At 36.6% G+C, this 14,646-nt stretch overlaps 1 protein-coding gene across 9 annotated transcripts in view; it reads right to left on the bottom strand.

Moving 5' to 3' along the window:
• Positions 1-11,476: 11,476 nt before the first annotated feature.
• ARL15 (ADP ribosylation factor like GTPase 15) overlaps positions 11,477-14,646 on the bottom strand; it is a 580,734-nt gene continuing 577,564 nt past the window's right edge. For all 9 annotated transcript variants that reach the window (XM_051990687.1, XM_051990671.1, XM_051990682.1 and 6 more), the window contains one exon: positions 11,477-13,485. In XM_051990687.1, coding sequence (XP_051846647.1) covers positions 13,333-13,485 — 153 coding nt within the window. In that variant the 3' untranslated portion in view covers positions 11,477-13,332. The remainder of the gene's footprint in view (positions 13,486-14,646) is intronic.

A 14,646-nucleotide genomic window follows, 5' to 3' on the forward strand; every position in this document is an offset into this window, starting at 1 on the left:
ATTTAATCCTTACAGTCCTGGGAAGAAGGTGTTGCAATTAATCCTCATTTTGTACAAATAAGGAAACTGAGGCAGTCTGTTAAGTGACTTGCTTAGGGTCACACAGGTAGTGTCTGAGGCTGGATTTGAACTGATAACTTCCTAAATCCAGACCTGGTACTCTATTCACTGTGCTGTCTAGCTGTTCTGCTTCTCAGTGATAAAAAATGTAGGCTCTTCCTCATAACCTGATAGAGTTAAATAATCTTAGAGTGTCTTAAAAATTTATGAGATCATTTCACCTTGTCCCTCCAAGGTCATTGGGACAGTTATAATAGAGAAGCTTGCTCTTTGGAAATTGCTCTGGGGGTAGGGAGGGATCCACAGTCTGTGGCTGGTGGAAACTTTGCTTAATGATTTGGCATTATAGAAATTTGGCCAGTCACTACAGTAGAGACACTCCAGCTATGCTCTGAGTTAAGCTTAGAGCTTCACATATGATACATTTTATTAATAAATATTATTGTATAATATAAATGTATATTATGTTTGTTGGTCCTGCTCCAATAAGAATGTAGCCTGGAATTTGTATTGCTCATGTGGCATTTAATCTTGTGTCTTTTTGTTATTCTTGTTCCTATTCAGTTGTTTTCAATCATATCTGACTCTCTGTGGCTCCTAATTGGAGTTTTCTTTGTGGAAATATTGGAAAGGCTTGCCATTTCTTTTCTAGCTCATTTTATAGAGAATGGACCTGAGGCAAATGGAGTGAAGTGACTTGCCCAGGTTCACACTAATGAGTGACTGAGGGCTGAACTCAGGTCTTCTTGATTATAGAGTGTATCACTGTATCACCTATCTGCCCTGCTGAGATTTGTGTGTGCATCATGGTGTCTCTGTTAGGTTAGAAACTGTGAGAATAGGGACTCTTCTTTTACCTTCATCTTTGGTACGTTACAAATAATGGATATTTAATAAGTTCTTGAAGAATTGAATTGAATTGTCTCAGACTTCCAATTCTGGCTATGATAATATTGTCACAGTTCCTTTTGACCAGTCTTATCTTTTAAAAAAAAAAATGCTTTCATGATGACTCTTCTTTCTCCATTTTTATCACTGTCATTTTCCAATAAATGACTCCCTCCCCACATCCTTTGCAGCAAACAAATGCAGTGAACCAAAGCAAAGTCAAACATCAGTCAGTTCTGACAATGGTAGGCCCCATTCCACATCCATTGCCCACCACTTCTCCCCCAAAAAGCAGAAGAGAATGTTTCATCTCTTTTGTGAAGACATAACTGGTACTACATTGTTCCAATTTCTGAAGTCCTCAAAGTTTTCTTTACACGGTTGCTTGAACATTTGTCTCTCTTAATTTTCATATATTGTGTCTGCATTCACCAATTCCCTTCCATTCCTGTCCTCTTTCATTTTTGCACATGTGCATCCTTTTCCCTTTTTATGATGTCTTTGGGATGTAGGCTCAGTAGAAACACTGCTAGATCAAAGGATGTGCACAGTTTGAGTGTCCTTTGGGCTTAATTCCATATTGATCTCCAAAATGGTTGGATCAGTGTACAATTCCACCAACAATGTATTAGGGTCCCAATTTTCCCATGTTTCCTCCAACATTTCTCATTATCTTTCCATGTCATCTTAGCCAATCTGAGAAATGTGTAGTTGTATCTCAGAATTGTCTTAATTTGCATTTCTCTGATGAATAGTGATGTAGAGCGCCTTTTCATATGACTAGAAATGGTTTCAATTTCATCTGAAAATTGTCTATTCATATCCGGTGACCATTTATCAATTGCAGTCATTCTTGAATTATTACAAGAACTTCTATACATGCTTTCACCCCCAACATGCTCAAATAATGCTATGATTGTATTGCCCTGCTCAAAAATTTCAGGCACTCCCCACTAAAAACCAAATTAAAATTAAAAATTAAAATCCCTTAGGTTGGCATTCAAGGCCTTCCAGATTGGATCCCCAATCCTACCTGTTGGGCTTTATCTCCATGATATCCTGTGCTCCAACATATGCTTTACATGCTGGTTCACAATTATATCAAATACTGTGTTTATAACTGTTCCTTCTTTCTGGAATGGGCTCTTTCCTATTTTATCTTCACCAATACAAATCCTACTTCATCAAACCTGAGCTCAAATGTCTTCCTTTTTTTGTCTAGTTAGAAACATCTATTTCTCCCAGGATTGTGATATTCAGAGGTGGATGAGACCTGGGTGATCATCAAGGCTCCATATTTTTCACATGGGAAGACTGAAGCCCAAAGCCATGACATGATTAGTCACACAGTAAGTAGTTGAATAGGAATTCTAATCTAGGTGTTGAGATTCTATCATCGGAGCTTTTTACATTTTGTCATATTACATGTATTCAGAAACCTCCTGAGTCTCTACTGCTCAAGATGAGTCAGTATTTACTGCCCTGTATGGCTGAGATCTTGTATGCATTTTATTTTTATTTTTTATTTTTCTTTCTTTTTTTATTATAGCTTTTTATTTACAAGTTATATGCATGGGTAATTTTACAGCATCGACAATTGCAAAACTTTTTGTTCCAATTTTTTCCCTCCTTCCCCCCATCCCCTCCCCCAGATGGCAGGTTGATCAATACATGTTAAATATGTTAAAGTATAAATTAAATACAATATAAGTATACATGCCCAAACAGTTATTTTGCTGCACAAGAAGAATCGGACTTTGAAATACTGTACAATTAACCTGTGAAGGAAATCAAAAATGCAGGTGGACAAAGATAGAGGGATTGGGAATTCTAGGTAATGATTCATACTCATCTCCCAGAGTTCTTTCGTTGGATGTAGCTGGTTCAATTCATTACTGCTCTGGAACTGATTCGGTTCATCTGATTGCTGAAGAGGGCCACGTCCATCAGAATTGATCATCATATAGTACTGTTGTTGAAGTATATAATGATCTCCTGGTCCTGCTCATTTCACCCAGCATCAGTTCATGTAAATCTCTCCAGGCCTTTCTGAAATCATCCTGCTGGTCATTTCTTACAGAACAATAATATTCCATAACATTCATTTGTATGCATTTTATTGCTGCTACATTCATGTAATTTCTTAACAGCAGGAGCTATGTTTTTTTTTTTTTTAATAGCTTTTTATTTACAAGATATATGCATGGGTAATTTTACAGCATTGACAATTGCCAAACTTTTTGTTCCCATTTTTCCCCTTCTCCCCAATCCCCCTCCCCTAGATGGTAAGATGACCATTTAAATATATTAAAGTATAAATTAAATACAAAATAAGTAAACATATCCAAACCATTATTTTGCTGTACAAAAAGAATTGGACTCTGAAATAGTGTACAATTAGCCTGTGAAGGAAATCAAAAATGCAGGTGGGCAAAAATATAGGGATTGGGAATTCAATGTAATGGCTCTTGGTCATCTCCCAGAGTTCTTTTGCTGGGCGTAGCTGGTTCAGTTCATTACTGGAGCTATGTTTTTTTTTTTTTTTTTTTTTTTTACAACTTTATATCACCACCAGGGTCTCACAGAGACTCTTGAACATAAGAAAATCTCAAATATTTATTGAATTAAGATAGAAATTATTTTCCCAACAACTTCAAATAATATGTTTAGTTTTCTTCTTCAAAGGCTTTTTAAAGAATTTCTTAGATATTTTTGGGTGAAGCACATTGGGTGCTTCCTATGTGTTTCCCCCTTAAAAATTTTTTTTCATTTTTCAATTAATAAGAATTTATTTTCTCTCCATCCCACTCTACCCCAACTTAAAGGAAAAACTATTCTTTGTAATAAATATGCATAGTCAATAAAGACACATTCCCAATTTTTACATGTCCAAATACATATCTCATTCTGCATCTTGAATCCATTACCTATAGAGGATAGGTAGCACAAATTGAATAGCTGGTTATTGAGTTGTTCAGTTTTTACCTCTATAAAAATTACTTTAAAAAAATCTTTCATTTTATTTCATTGTTATGTACTTCCCACAGGGAATGTTTCTTTAGTATTCCTCTACCTTTATTGTACTCCAGGCCCTAATTTGTTCACATATCCCAAGAATCAGCAGAGCCCCCTTCCCCCCCCCAGACATACACTGTATTTTGGGGGCATTTAATGTGAGACCAAATCCTAATATTCAAGGTAGAGGAAAGATGAAAACAACAGACATGATGATGCTTACCTTTAAGACCACTTAAATGATAGTTTTATGAAGTATATTGTTTAGATTTAGTAGGTAAAGGTCACAGTCAATTAAAAAATAATGATTTTCCATTGTCTTAGGAAATTGGGACCAGTTTTGCTTTTGGTCTAGCAGAAATGCCACTGGTGAGCAGGTGCTTAATGAACACCCCTCAATATGGTGAGACAATTATCCCAACAGAAGAATCTTGGAACTTAATCCTTTATTAAAATGACATGACTTGTGAAAATGAAACAATCCATTTAATTGTTGCAAATTTGGAATACTGGTCTCCAAAAGGAAATTGAATCAATCAATTGTATTTACAGAGAGTCCAACTTGTGGAGAAATTTGTACCACTAATAGCCAAAAGAACCCAGGATGGGGAGCTAAAGGGCCCTATCATTTTATAGGTGAGAAATCTACAGCCAAGTAAATGAAATAACTCTTCCTAAAATCTTACAGACGGAAAAGCAGTGAGGTGAGATTCCAAGCCAGGTCTTTTGTTTTCTGTTTCAGTGCTGAAGAAAAAAGATGTAGTCTCTTCTTTTCAGAAGTTTGTGATATTGAATGATTAGAAAATATTAATCTACAAATTAATTAATCTACAACTCTAATTACCAGTGAGTGAAAAAACCACCAGCAGCTGGAGAGACAATTTTCAACTAATTGTGGAATGGAAGAATGAAAAATGGGTATAATAGTGTGAAGCTTGAAACACTTAATCTAGAAAGATTTCCCGCAAAAGCATGAAATAAAACCCAAGGGAATGACCTTGCTGGAAAAACTATTACGATGTGTCACGTCACGAGGTCTAGATCAGCCTACCATTTGAATATTGTAAGCTGCCCCCAATTCTCCAGGGGGAATATTGCTATTCACTAACAGTCACTACTAGTAGGGAACCAAGGAAAATTGCTTTTAAAAATATCTTAGTGAAAAGAGCTTTTTTCTAAGAACTGGCTCTGCATCTTTACCATTCAGGATTGACATAATATCAGACACAGAAATATATATATATGTGTGTGTGTGTGTGTGTGTGTGTGTGTGTGTATACACACATATGTATTTTTGTATATGTATATATGCATGTATATGTATATATGTATGTATATATAATTTATAATAATTTATATTTATTATCAACAAGCAAGACATCCCACTCCACTCTAATTTAAAATAAATCAAAAACCTCAAAACTTTTTAGGCATTTTTGGGTGACAATGTGATCTCTTGTTATAGTTGAGAAGTTAACATAAACTGTAATTAATGAGAATAGAAACAAAGAGTGCTCAATTTAAGGTCATGATCCTTCTTAAAGAATTATACATACTTCTGAATGAAAGGAGGATCAACTATCCCACTGGGCCAGGGATCAGTAGAGAGTAGCAACTGTATACAATGAGATTAGTGGAGTCACTTAATTACAAGATCAAATCTGGGTCAATTCCTGCCAAACCCTTCAGTTTTTACCAATCCTACAATTTAGGATAGCCTATAATTTTTTAAAAGTAGAAGTGGTGGGAAAATTTCCAAATTCCCAGTTCTCATTAAAAAAACAAAAACAAAAACCTTAAACAATAATTTGTGTGTGTCCTTGGATGAATGAAAAAGTAACTTTCTGAAACACTGACAAAGTGCTGACTCTGCTATTGGCTGATTGTTGAAGAAATCCAGGAGTCCATTCAGATTGGAGATTGCTCCCCATGTCTGTACATATGAATGGTACTAGCCTTTTGCTCAGCATTATTTGAGAGGACGAAGCCATGACTGAGGGTGAATGAGGCGTCTGCTTTGGAGGCCCCTGATGAAACATTTCACATGTTGGTTGTTTGTCAGACCAACAAACAGAAGGATGAGACTAAGCCTCTTCAAATGCAAAGAAGATGAAAGGAACAGGAGGTGATTAGTGGAGTTTGGTTTTCCACTTCTAAATACTCGGTGTTCTGTTCCCAGTTGTAACAGTTAAGATAGAATAAAAGGGGCCTAATTTTACCAAGCTGTCTTAGTTAAAAAAAAAAAAAAAAGTTCAATGACTTGTGAATATAGTTTAAAAATAATTCTAAATTAGAGAAATAAGTTAGGACCAAGAAAAAATACAAAATAATATAAGGTTGAAGGATGGCTCTAAACTGGGGAATAGGAGGCTGCTGCAAATAAAGTCGGAACAAAAAAATACAAAATAACTTCCAGACTTAAAAATGTGATCTCAAACTAATGAACTGATATATAGCTTACGAAGATATCAGCCTTCAAAATAGGTTTACGCTTTACAAGAGCTAGGGCTTCATCAAGCTGGGGAGTCCCACATCTGACACAGCTCAATACTCCTCCTTGACATCTGATTTCAAGAGTTGCTATGGCCAAACAAATTCAAACTGCTGGCGGCCGCCCTCCCGGCGTTGAGTCTCTCTCTCACCATTAGGCTGGTGGCTCTCCAGACACAGATGTGCTGTCCATCACCAGGTCTACAGTCTTCACTCAGGACCTGTCAGAGATAGTGCTCTCCTGGTGTGTCTTGAAAAGCCAGGGTTCCCTCTGAGCCACTGAGGTATTGGGAGAGGAATTCAGGGGAGGAGAAGCCTATGGTCATACAAGACAAACTATTTAATTAAAAGGAAGCTAAACGAACAAAAAAAAAAATTTACAGGACAATAATGTTAAAGATTAAGGGCTACACACGTCTAGTGTTATGTGAGATCTACAGGCAAATGCTATAACTTGGGTCTCATAAAGATCACAAAGATTTTTTTGTTGAGTATCCTTGTTAAGAGACCTATAAGTGACCAGTGTAGATATTTCATACCACAAAGCTGCCTACAAAATGGAGGAAATCCAAAGATAAACCTAATTAGAGCTAGTGTCTTAGAAGGAATTTTTCTTGATTCTCCCAATTATTGATGCTCTGCAGCAGACCTATCTGAATCCCCAAACTATTCTGAATTCATTTTTATTTCCTTCCCTGTAATATGTGTTGTTACCCTTAAGGTTGTATAATTCTATGATTCTCTCTTTATCCCTAATGATTAGAAGAGTAGGTAACAGATCTGGAGTTCAGAAACCATCTAACCCAATTATTTCATTTGATAGATGAGGAATACTGAGGCTCTTTGAGTTAAGGTGATATGTCCAAGAATCTCACTCAAGTAATTAGTCTTTCAGGCAAGACCTGAATTCTGACCAGTGTGTTTTCCTCTGTACCACATGGATGTCCTGTGCCTGGTACATAGTAGGAACTTCATAATTGAATTTTATTATTATTTGAATTGGGTTATTAATTGAAGTGGATTGTGGGAAATGGCAGCCTGTAGTCCTGTGGATGGTTTTTCAGTAAACGTTTCTGTTCTAAATTGAGCTTTGACTCAGATGACTTCCTATTGTTACATCAGACTCAATTGCGCCTTACTGTGCCCTTGAAGAGTTTTTCCAGATGACATCACATGCAAACTACCCAGAATACATTTCCCTCACCCAAATGCCTTAGCCAATGATCATGGCATCAAGGACCCTTGAGAGGCTATTGTCCTTTCTTTGTTCATATATTTAAATAATAAACTACCCCATTGAGTAGTTTGTCTGGGAAGTTTGTTCAGATATTGCAAACATTCAGTTCTAGGTTTAGTCATTCAGCTACTTGAAAAGCAACCACAATTTATAGGCTTTGGACATTTGGTCTGATGCTTATTGATCCTGGCTCTGCCACTAATATATCAGCTGTGTGATCTTGAGGAAGGCACTTAACTTCTCAGCCACAAATTCTTCATCAGTAAAATGAAGTGGTGTGTGTAGAAATCTCCAAGACCCCTTCCAGTTTTCAATCCATGATTCAATGTCGCTAGAGTCCTAGGTCTGCTTTGTGCAAGATTCAACTTCCTACTCTCAGAGAATTGTCTGGCAGGTTCACATTTGAATTTTGTAGGTCTTATTGAGTTTTGTCTATGATATAAATAATCTTCCCGGTGGATTGATTTTTCCATATTTCATGGATGTATTAGGGACAGACAATTTTCACAAGGAACAATGGAGTGGAGGACTCTAAACTTACTGGAATACTGCTTTCAGCCGATTCAGTTACATTGTGCTAGAGTCAGCATTTCCTTCTTGGGAAGAGTATCTTTTACTTACTTCCTTCATCAGGGTGAAGCTGTTTAAATGAATAATGCTGACATAGCTAAATGAAGGTTCAAGAGTGGGCCAGATTAGAGAGAACATCAGATGAAAAGGGAATGATTAGAGTGTCATTTGGTGGGTAATAGAGGGAAAGGAAAAGCTTTAAAAATTGATGGGGGGAAAGCCCTTTGGAAAAGCTTGTGTTTTCCTATCCCTGAGATCTAGAGGAAATATTTTCATTAATAAGTTATGTAGAATCTTTTTTTTTTCTTTTTTAAAAGGGACCCAATCATTTTGAACATCCTGCTATCTCAAGGAGTCACTAATATGGAAATATCTGGCAATAGCAGGATGGTTTGTTAGTAGTAGGTTGCCCAGTTGATTTTAAACAATCTATGTCTGATTTCACCTTCTGTAAAATACAGGAGAATTATACTTGTCCTATTACTCTCACAGGAATGTTGAAGAGCTCAAATAGAATGTTTATGTGAAGGTATTTTGAGAAGTAAGAAGGGTCACATAAATGGCATGAGTATAATAACTATTCATAGAGGGTGGTCCACTAAAGTCCCAATACAGGGATCTGGAATAGGAGAAGAGGGCATATCCAGTCCAGGACACTATAGGGTACCCTGCCTAAACCAAAATCCATTGAATGAAAAGTATTTAAATGGGTCCAGTTTTAAGAGGTCAACCCTATCACATGGGAATTGAGTTGAACTTCATTTTGAAAAAAGAATTTTTTATCGCAAACCATTTAGTAAAGAAATTGCTAAGTTGAACAAACTACATGTTGAAGAGATTGTCCATGACTTTCAAACACTTTGTGTTGATTTTATAGAAAGGTACATCAAGGAGTGGAGAATGAACCAAATAGACTGTTTCCCAGCAAGGAGAGTCAAATTTTCCATATCTAACGACACAGTAGGTGGAGATTTTTTTTTAATTTAAGGTGTTAATTCAAAGGGACAGAGAAGGGGGAGGGGAGATCATTCTTCCATTCATAAATAAGTAGGGTAGGGAGAAGATCAGGGTATACTTATAGGATACTTTATGCATCAGAGTTTTAAACACTTAACCCTAAGATGCAAATCATTTAACATGCTGACTTGATGGTGGCCAAAAGTTGTGAACCCTTTGGTGCTAGGAATTCCCAACATGAAGTGGTAATGCATTTCACAGCATGAACTTCAGACCTCCCAGGTCCAAGCTTGGAGGTGGCTAGAGAGGTGGGGATGGGGGAGGTTGGGGAATCTAAATGCCCCCTAGAATGTCTTTGCATAGAGATGGTCCCTCCCCTCCAAACCCACTCAAAATGAGGGATCCCCCCTTGCGTAACTCCCACCCCCACACCTTCTCATTTCTGTTTGTACCATTGGGTCAAGAGGTTAATGAAAACGCTCTCTACAGTTATAGAGAGAATGAAACCAGGCACGATTATTAGATTTCCATTCAAATCTGAATATGGAGTCTGAATCTAGAGAAAACCCCATTTACTTGAAAATTCTACAATTCTGTTCCCACTTGCTTGGTTATGTCTGAGACCCCTGACGAAGTTGATAAATGGTAATTGCCTACCTTGGAAACCAAACTAGGAATGTGGGTTACACTGTCCAAGGGCTGGATCTCAGAAAGCCTATTACTTCATTGGGAAGCATTGTGAATGCTCCCTATAGATAAAAGGAAGTGATAGGATAGGATTTCACTGGAATCCAAACACAGCCTGAAGGTTGGAATGTTTTACTGTTGCATTAGATTTTTTCCTTTTTCTTACTTTTTTTTTGGAAAGTACTCTTACTCTTTAAGGACCAGTGCACATGTGGGAATCCCCCAAAATAGTTTTTAAAATATTTACTTATTTCAGAAGTATATTTACATTGGTAGAAGTAGTTCCTTCCACCAAACTGAGGTATTCCTAGAAATATGTTTTTATAGGAAATATAATAAAACACTGTTTTGCTTGAAGCATGCCACTTTCCATTAGCATTCTTAAATTGAACTTTGTTCACTCATTTTGAAGGAAATGACTTGAATGAAAGCAAACTACTGCCAAAAACAAATTAAGTGAAAAGGCACTTATCTTGGCTTTTAAGTTAATCACTTTAAAGGGTTCTTTGACCCAAGAACAGCAGAACTGATTTTGGAGAACCTTGTATCGATAACCAACACAAACGAAAATGGAAAACCATGGCTTCCAAAAGCTGAAACTGAAAGGAGGCAAGCTAAGGACATCAATTCTACTCAGCGTTTATTTTCATTTGAAGATAGTGGAAATCACGTATAAATCATTGACAATACAAGTTTCCCCCGCCTGGCAGTTGTCCACAAGAATTGGTCAACTTCTAAGTATAGATACTTGTATTTTTAGTATAAAGACAGGATAACATGACAATTAACTAGCAATCAAGACCATAAACTACAGTAGATACAAACTCTTGTAATATAAATTAATTGCCATTACAAAAAGGCAACTGCTTTAGCTCATAAGGTACAAAAATTGTTAACTCCATAAATACAATGAAAGCTAAGAGAAGTAATACATCACAGACTTTTTTTTCCTATATAGTACTTGAATATGCAAACCAAGACACCTGTGGCACATTACACAGCAAATAAGAATCTCTGTCTGTCTGTCTGTCTCTCTCTGTCTCTGTCTCTCTCTGTCTCTCTCACCCTCTCTCCCATGTGGATTTCTAAAATATGGCAAATTCTAGAGTTACAGGGACAGGATGCAGCACGGAAGCAGTGAGACAGCAAGCTCCGAACTGCTAGACAAAGAAGGAGCCTTATTGACAGTTGTAAAGCATTAGGCGTCAGACAGAAACTTGTCAAAAACAGCTGTTGTTGGGTACTGATTGATAATGTTTTCATTCTGACGGCTGAGACACTGCAGACAGTCGTAGGTCTGAGAGGAAGCCCAACATTGGTGCACAAATGAACATTCTCTCTCTCCCTCCCTCCCTCCTTCTCTCCCCTTCTCTCTCTCCTCCTCTCTTCCTTCTCTCTCTCCTTCTCCCCCCCCCTTTCTCTCTCTCTCTCTGTCTCTTTCACCCCCCCTTTACACACACACACACACACACACACACACACACACACAGACATCCACAGACAACGGGAAGTCATTTAACAGATGGTTTCAGAGCATTAAACCACAGTATCTTAAAAAGACAATATTCTACATTTAATGAACTTGCAGGGAAAACAATCCCTAATGGTCAGATTTATTACTCTAAGACAGTGAACCACAACAGGACAAGATGAAACAGGAACTTGAGATCCTGGTCATCAGAATAGAAAGTATGTGCTGCTCAAATATTACACAGTATTAAAAATATTCAAGAACACCTTGGACAAAAAATTGGGTTTCGTTTGCTACAGAGCTTTTTGATCCATTCCATAAAAAAGGTTGAAGTTTTCAAACATTTAAAAGGTGATGATTTCATTAAAACCCACCTATGCTAGTAAACCACAAAAACTACATTCAAATAACATGAAGGGTCTGATGTTTGTTTGTCCTCTGGAGCAGTGATGAGGCATTATGTCAACCTGTCCTACAATGCAGTGTGTGGGGATAGTCTATGCTGAACAAAAAGTAAGAACATGTTTTTACTGCTCAGGTGTATTATAAGGGTTTCTACAGTTCATCCACTTAAAAAAAATATTTATAAGGACCCAAAGGCCCTAATCCATATTATGGACCAAAGGCCTAGAGAATTTAATTTTTAAAAGCCCTCCATCCAGAAATCTGTTTTCAGTTTCAGGAGGCAAAAGGGGATCAAACCCCAGAAAAACCAATACATTTCATTCCATTTCAATTCTATAAGTTCAATTAAATGGATTAATTTTTAATTAGTTCAAAAATTGAAGCTGAGCCAAGAACAAATGCATTAACATTTAGCCCAGAGCGAATTGTTGAGGCCAAGTTGTCAACCTCTGAAAATAGAGGTTTATAATAGAAACACTGATAGACCCTCATCTACTGTGGAGAGGCACTAGCAGACCACTAAAATACATTAGCACTTTATGAATGAATGATACAAATGATCCCTTATTTGAAATCTTTGCCACTAACACGACAACCACTGTCAATTTTACATATGTTTCATTTGGCTATTCTTAATCATTTCCATAATTTTGTTTTATTTAAAAAAAAAACAACTGTTATCTCCTTCATTTCTATCAATCTTCTAAAGATTTCTTAAAAGAAACTATAAACAATAAAACAACTTACTGATAATTTTGTTGCAGCTTGATTTTATGAAGAATCTCATTCTCTTTGCTATCAAGTCTAGATCATTCTTAATATAATCTGTACATCTTGATAGGAATTTGTGCCTGGATATCCCCATTCAAACACAAAATTAATGCTCTATGCCTTTAAAGTGGGTGGAGAATGAGACCTGAGTTGTAATCAACCCCAAAATCACTTGTGTTGTCATTAAGTGACACTTCAAAGCCAATCCTGCATCAATAGAGCATTCCTTCCTTATAAGATGATTTACTGGAATTGTTGGCGACCATTCTAGGTGGTCAAATAGTCCACGAGGGCAGCATCTAAAATTAAATCTCTTCTGAGTATCTGGATGTCCATAAAAAATTCTATGGTATACATATTACATAACATATCTTATAGATCCCCTTTGGAAAATAAGTCAAGGTACTGTGAGTAGTTTTGCATCCTTCACAAAATATCTGACACTTATGAACTCAACTCCCATCCATTTCAGCACAGGGCAGATCATGGAGGTTCTCCTAACAATAGAAGGAAGCTACATGCAATGAACAGAATAATTAGTGGTAAACAGAGAATAAATTCTCTCTCAGTAGTGTGTACTCGGACTTTAATATCAATGATAATTTACCTGACTTACAGAATATTTATTTGAATAGAGAGATGAAACAGAATCTGGAATACTTGCAGGGGAAAAAATGGATTTTAAAGCGGTTAATAGTTTTGATACCAAAATAAAATTAAAACAAGAAACAAATAGGCTAGGTTCGAGGACCTTCCAAGAATTGGTTTTCTTCTCTAGCTTTCACATTCTTACAGGTTCAGGGTTCTTTTCTTCTAACAAATGTATCAGTTGAGTGAAGCTGTCTTTTATTGCATTCATGTCATCTAGTGAACAGGGTTGCAGAATCCAGCGTTTTCCTCGTGCAAGTGGTTCAAGTTCAAAATATTTTTTGATCTATGAAAAAAAAAAAAAAGGTAAACACTTTATTGATAAAAAATCCACTCTTTCCCATAACAATCACTTGGAAAAGGAGTAGGGTAGGGGTAGCCAGGCCATCCTAAGAGGCCAATCAATAGCTGTTCTTTATCGGTTCTAGGTTGTGAGTTGAATGTGTTTTCTTTAGGGAGTGAAGAATCAAGCTGTTTGCAAGTCACTAATAATGCCCATCCACTTCTCAGCATGGGAGGTCCTATCGAGACTGAGAAGAAATTGCAAGCACTGAAAGCACAGAGCTAAATATACTAAAGATGGCAGAAACTCAAAATTAATTCAAAGGAATCAAACAGCTTGAGAATATTGCACTCTGGAGCCTGGGGGCATAGGTGACATCATGACACTGGACAGTTGTGAGGAAGTTATTCAACAATCAATTAGTTTATATATAAATTGATCCCATGTCAGAAAAACAAATAAAATGTTCCCCTTCTTTCCCCCTCTATGGCTCAGAAGACAAATTAACATTTAACAAAAAAGTATCTCTTATAAGTGGATAATCTTGACCAATATTAGCAAAAAGAAGCCACTCTCTGAAAAGTCTGGTGTTTTTGTTGCCTATGGGAAAAAAGGGGGATAGAGAATTGACTTCACAACTGGCAAATGGGGTCAGGCATTTGCCACCTTTTAATCACTAAAGACTTGCATACCACCACTGCTGAAATGTGTTTAACAAAACTCCATCACAAGTCAGGCTCTACTGATGAAGAAGATACTGATTTAATAGGATATTGGTAAAACTTAGTATTATAAACCCAGTACTAGGTAATGGCTAAACTTTTGATTTACAAAATTATTGGTTATTTTTTCTTAGGGCAAGGTGAAAATCAATGATTGCAAAACCTTTTTTTTTTTTTGGTTGAATTTCTTCATGTACATTCTCTATATATTCTCTATTCTCATATACATACTCTGTCATGTTTATGTATTTATAACATGAGCAAGGTTTTACAAAATGACAGATAAACATGGTGCCAATCAGCATAAACACTACTCAAAGACATTCTCGGTCAACAAAATCCATTAAAAAATGTGTACCATGGAAAATTTCCAGGGTTTTACCTTCACGAATACCTGATTCCAGAAAATGACCACAATTTCATACTATTTAAAAATGTGATA

The sequence above is a fragment of the Antechinus flavipes genome, chromosome 1 (genome assembly GCF_016432865.1).
Source record: "Antechinus flavipes isolate AdamAnt ecotype Samford, QLD, Australia chromosome 1, AdamAnt_v2, whole genome shotgun sequence".
Classification (NCBI taxonomy): Eukaryota; Metazoa; Chordata; class Mammalia; order Dasyuromorphia; family Dasyuridae; genus Antechinus; species Antechinus flavipes.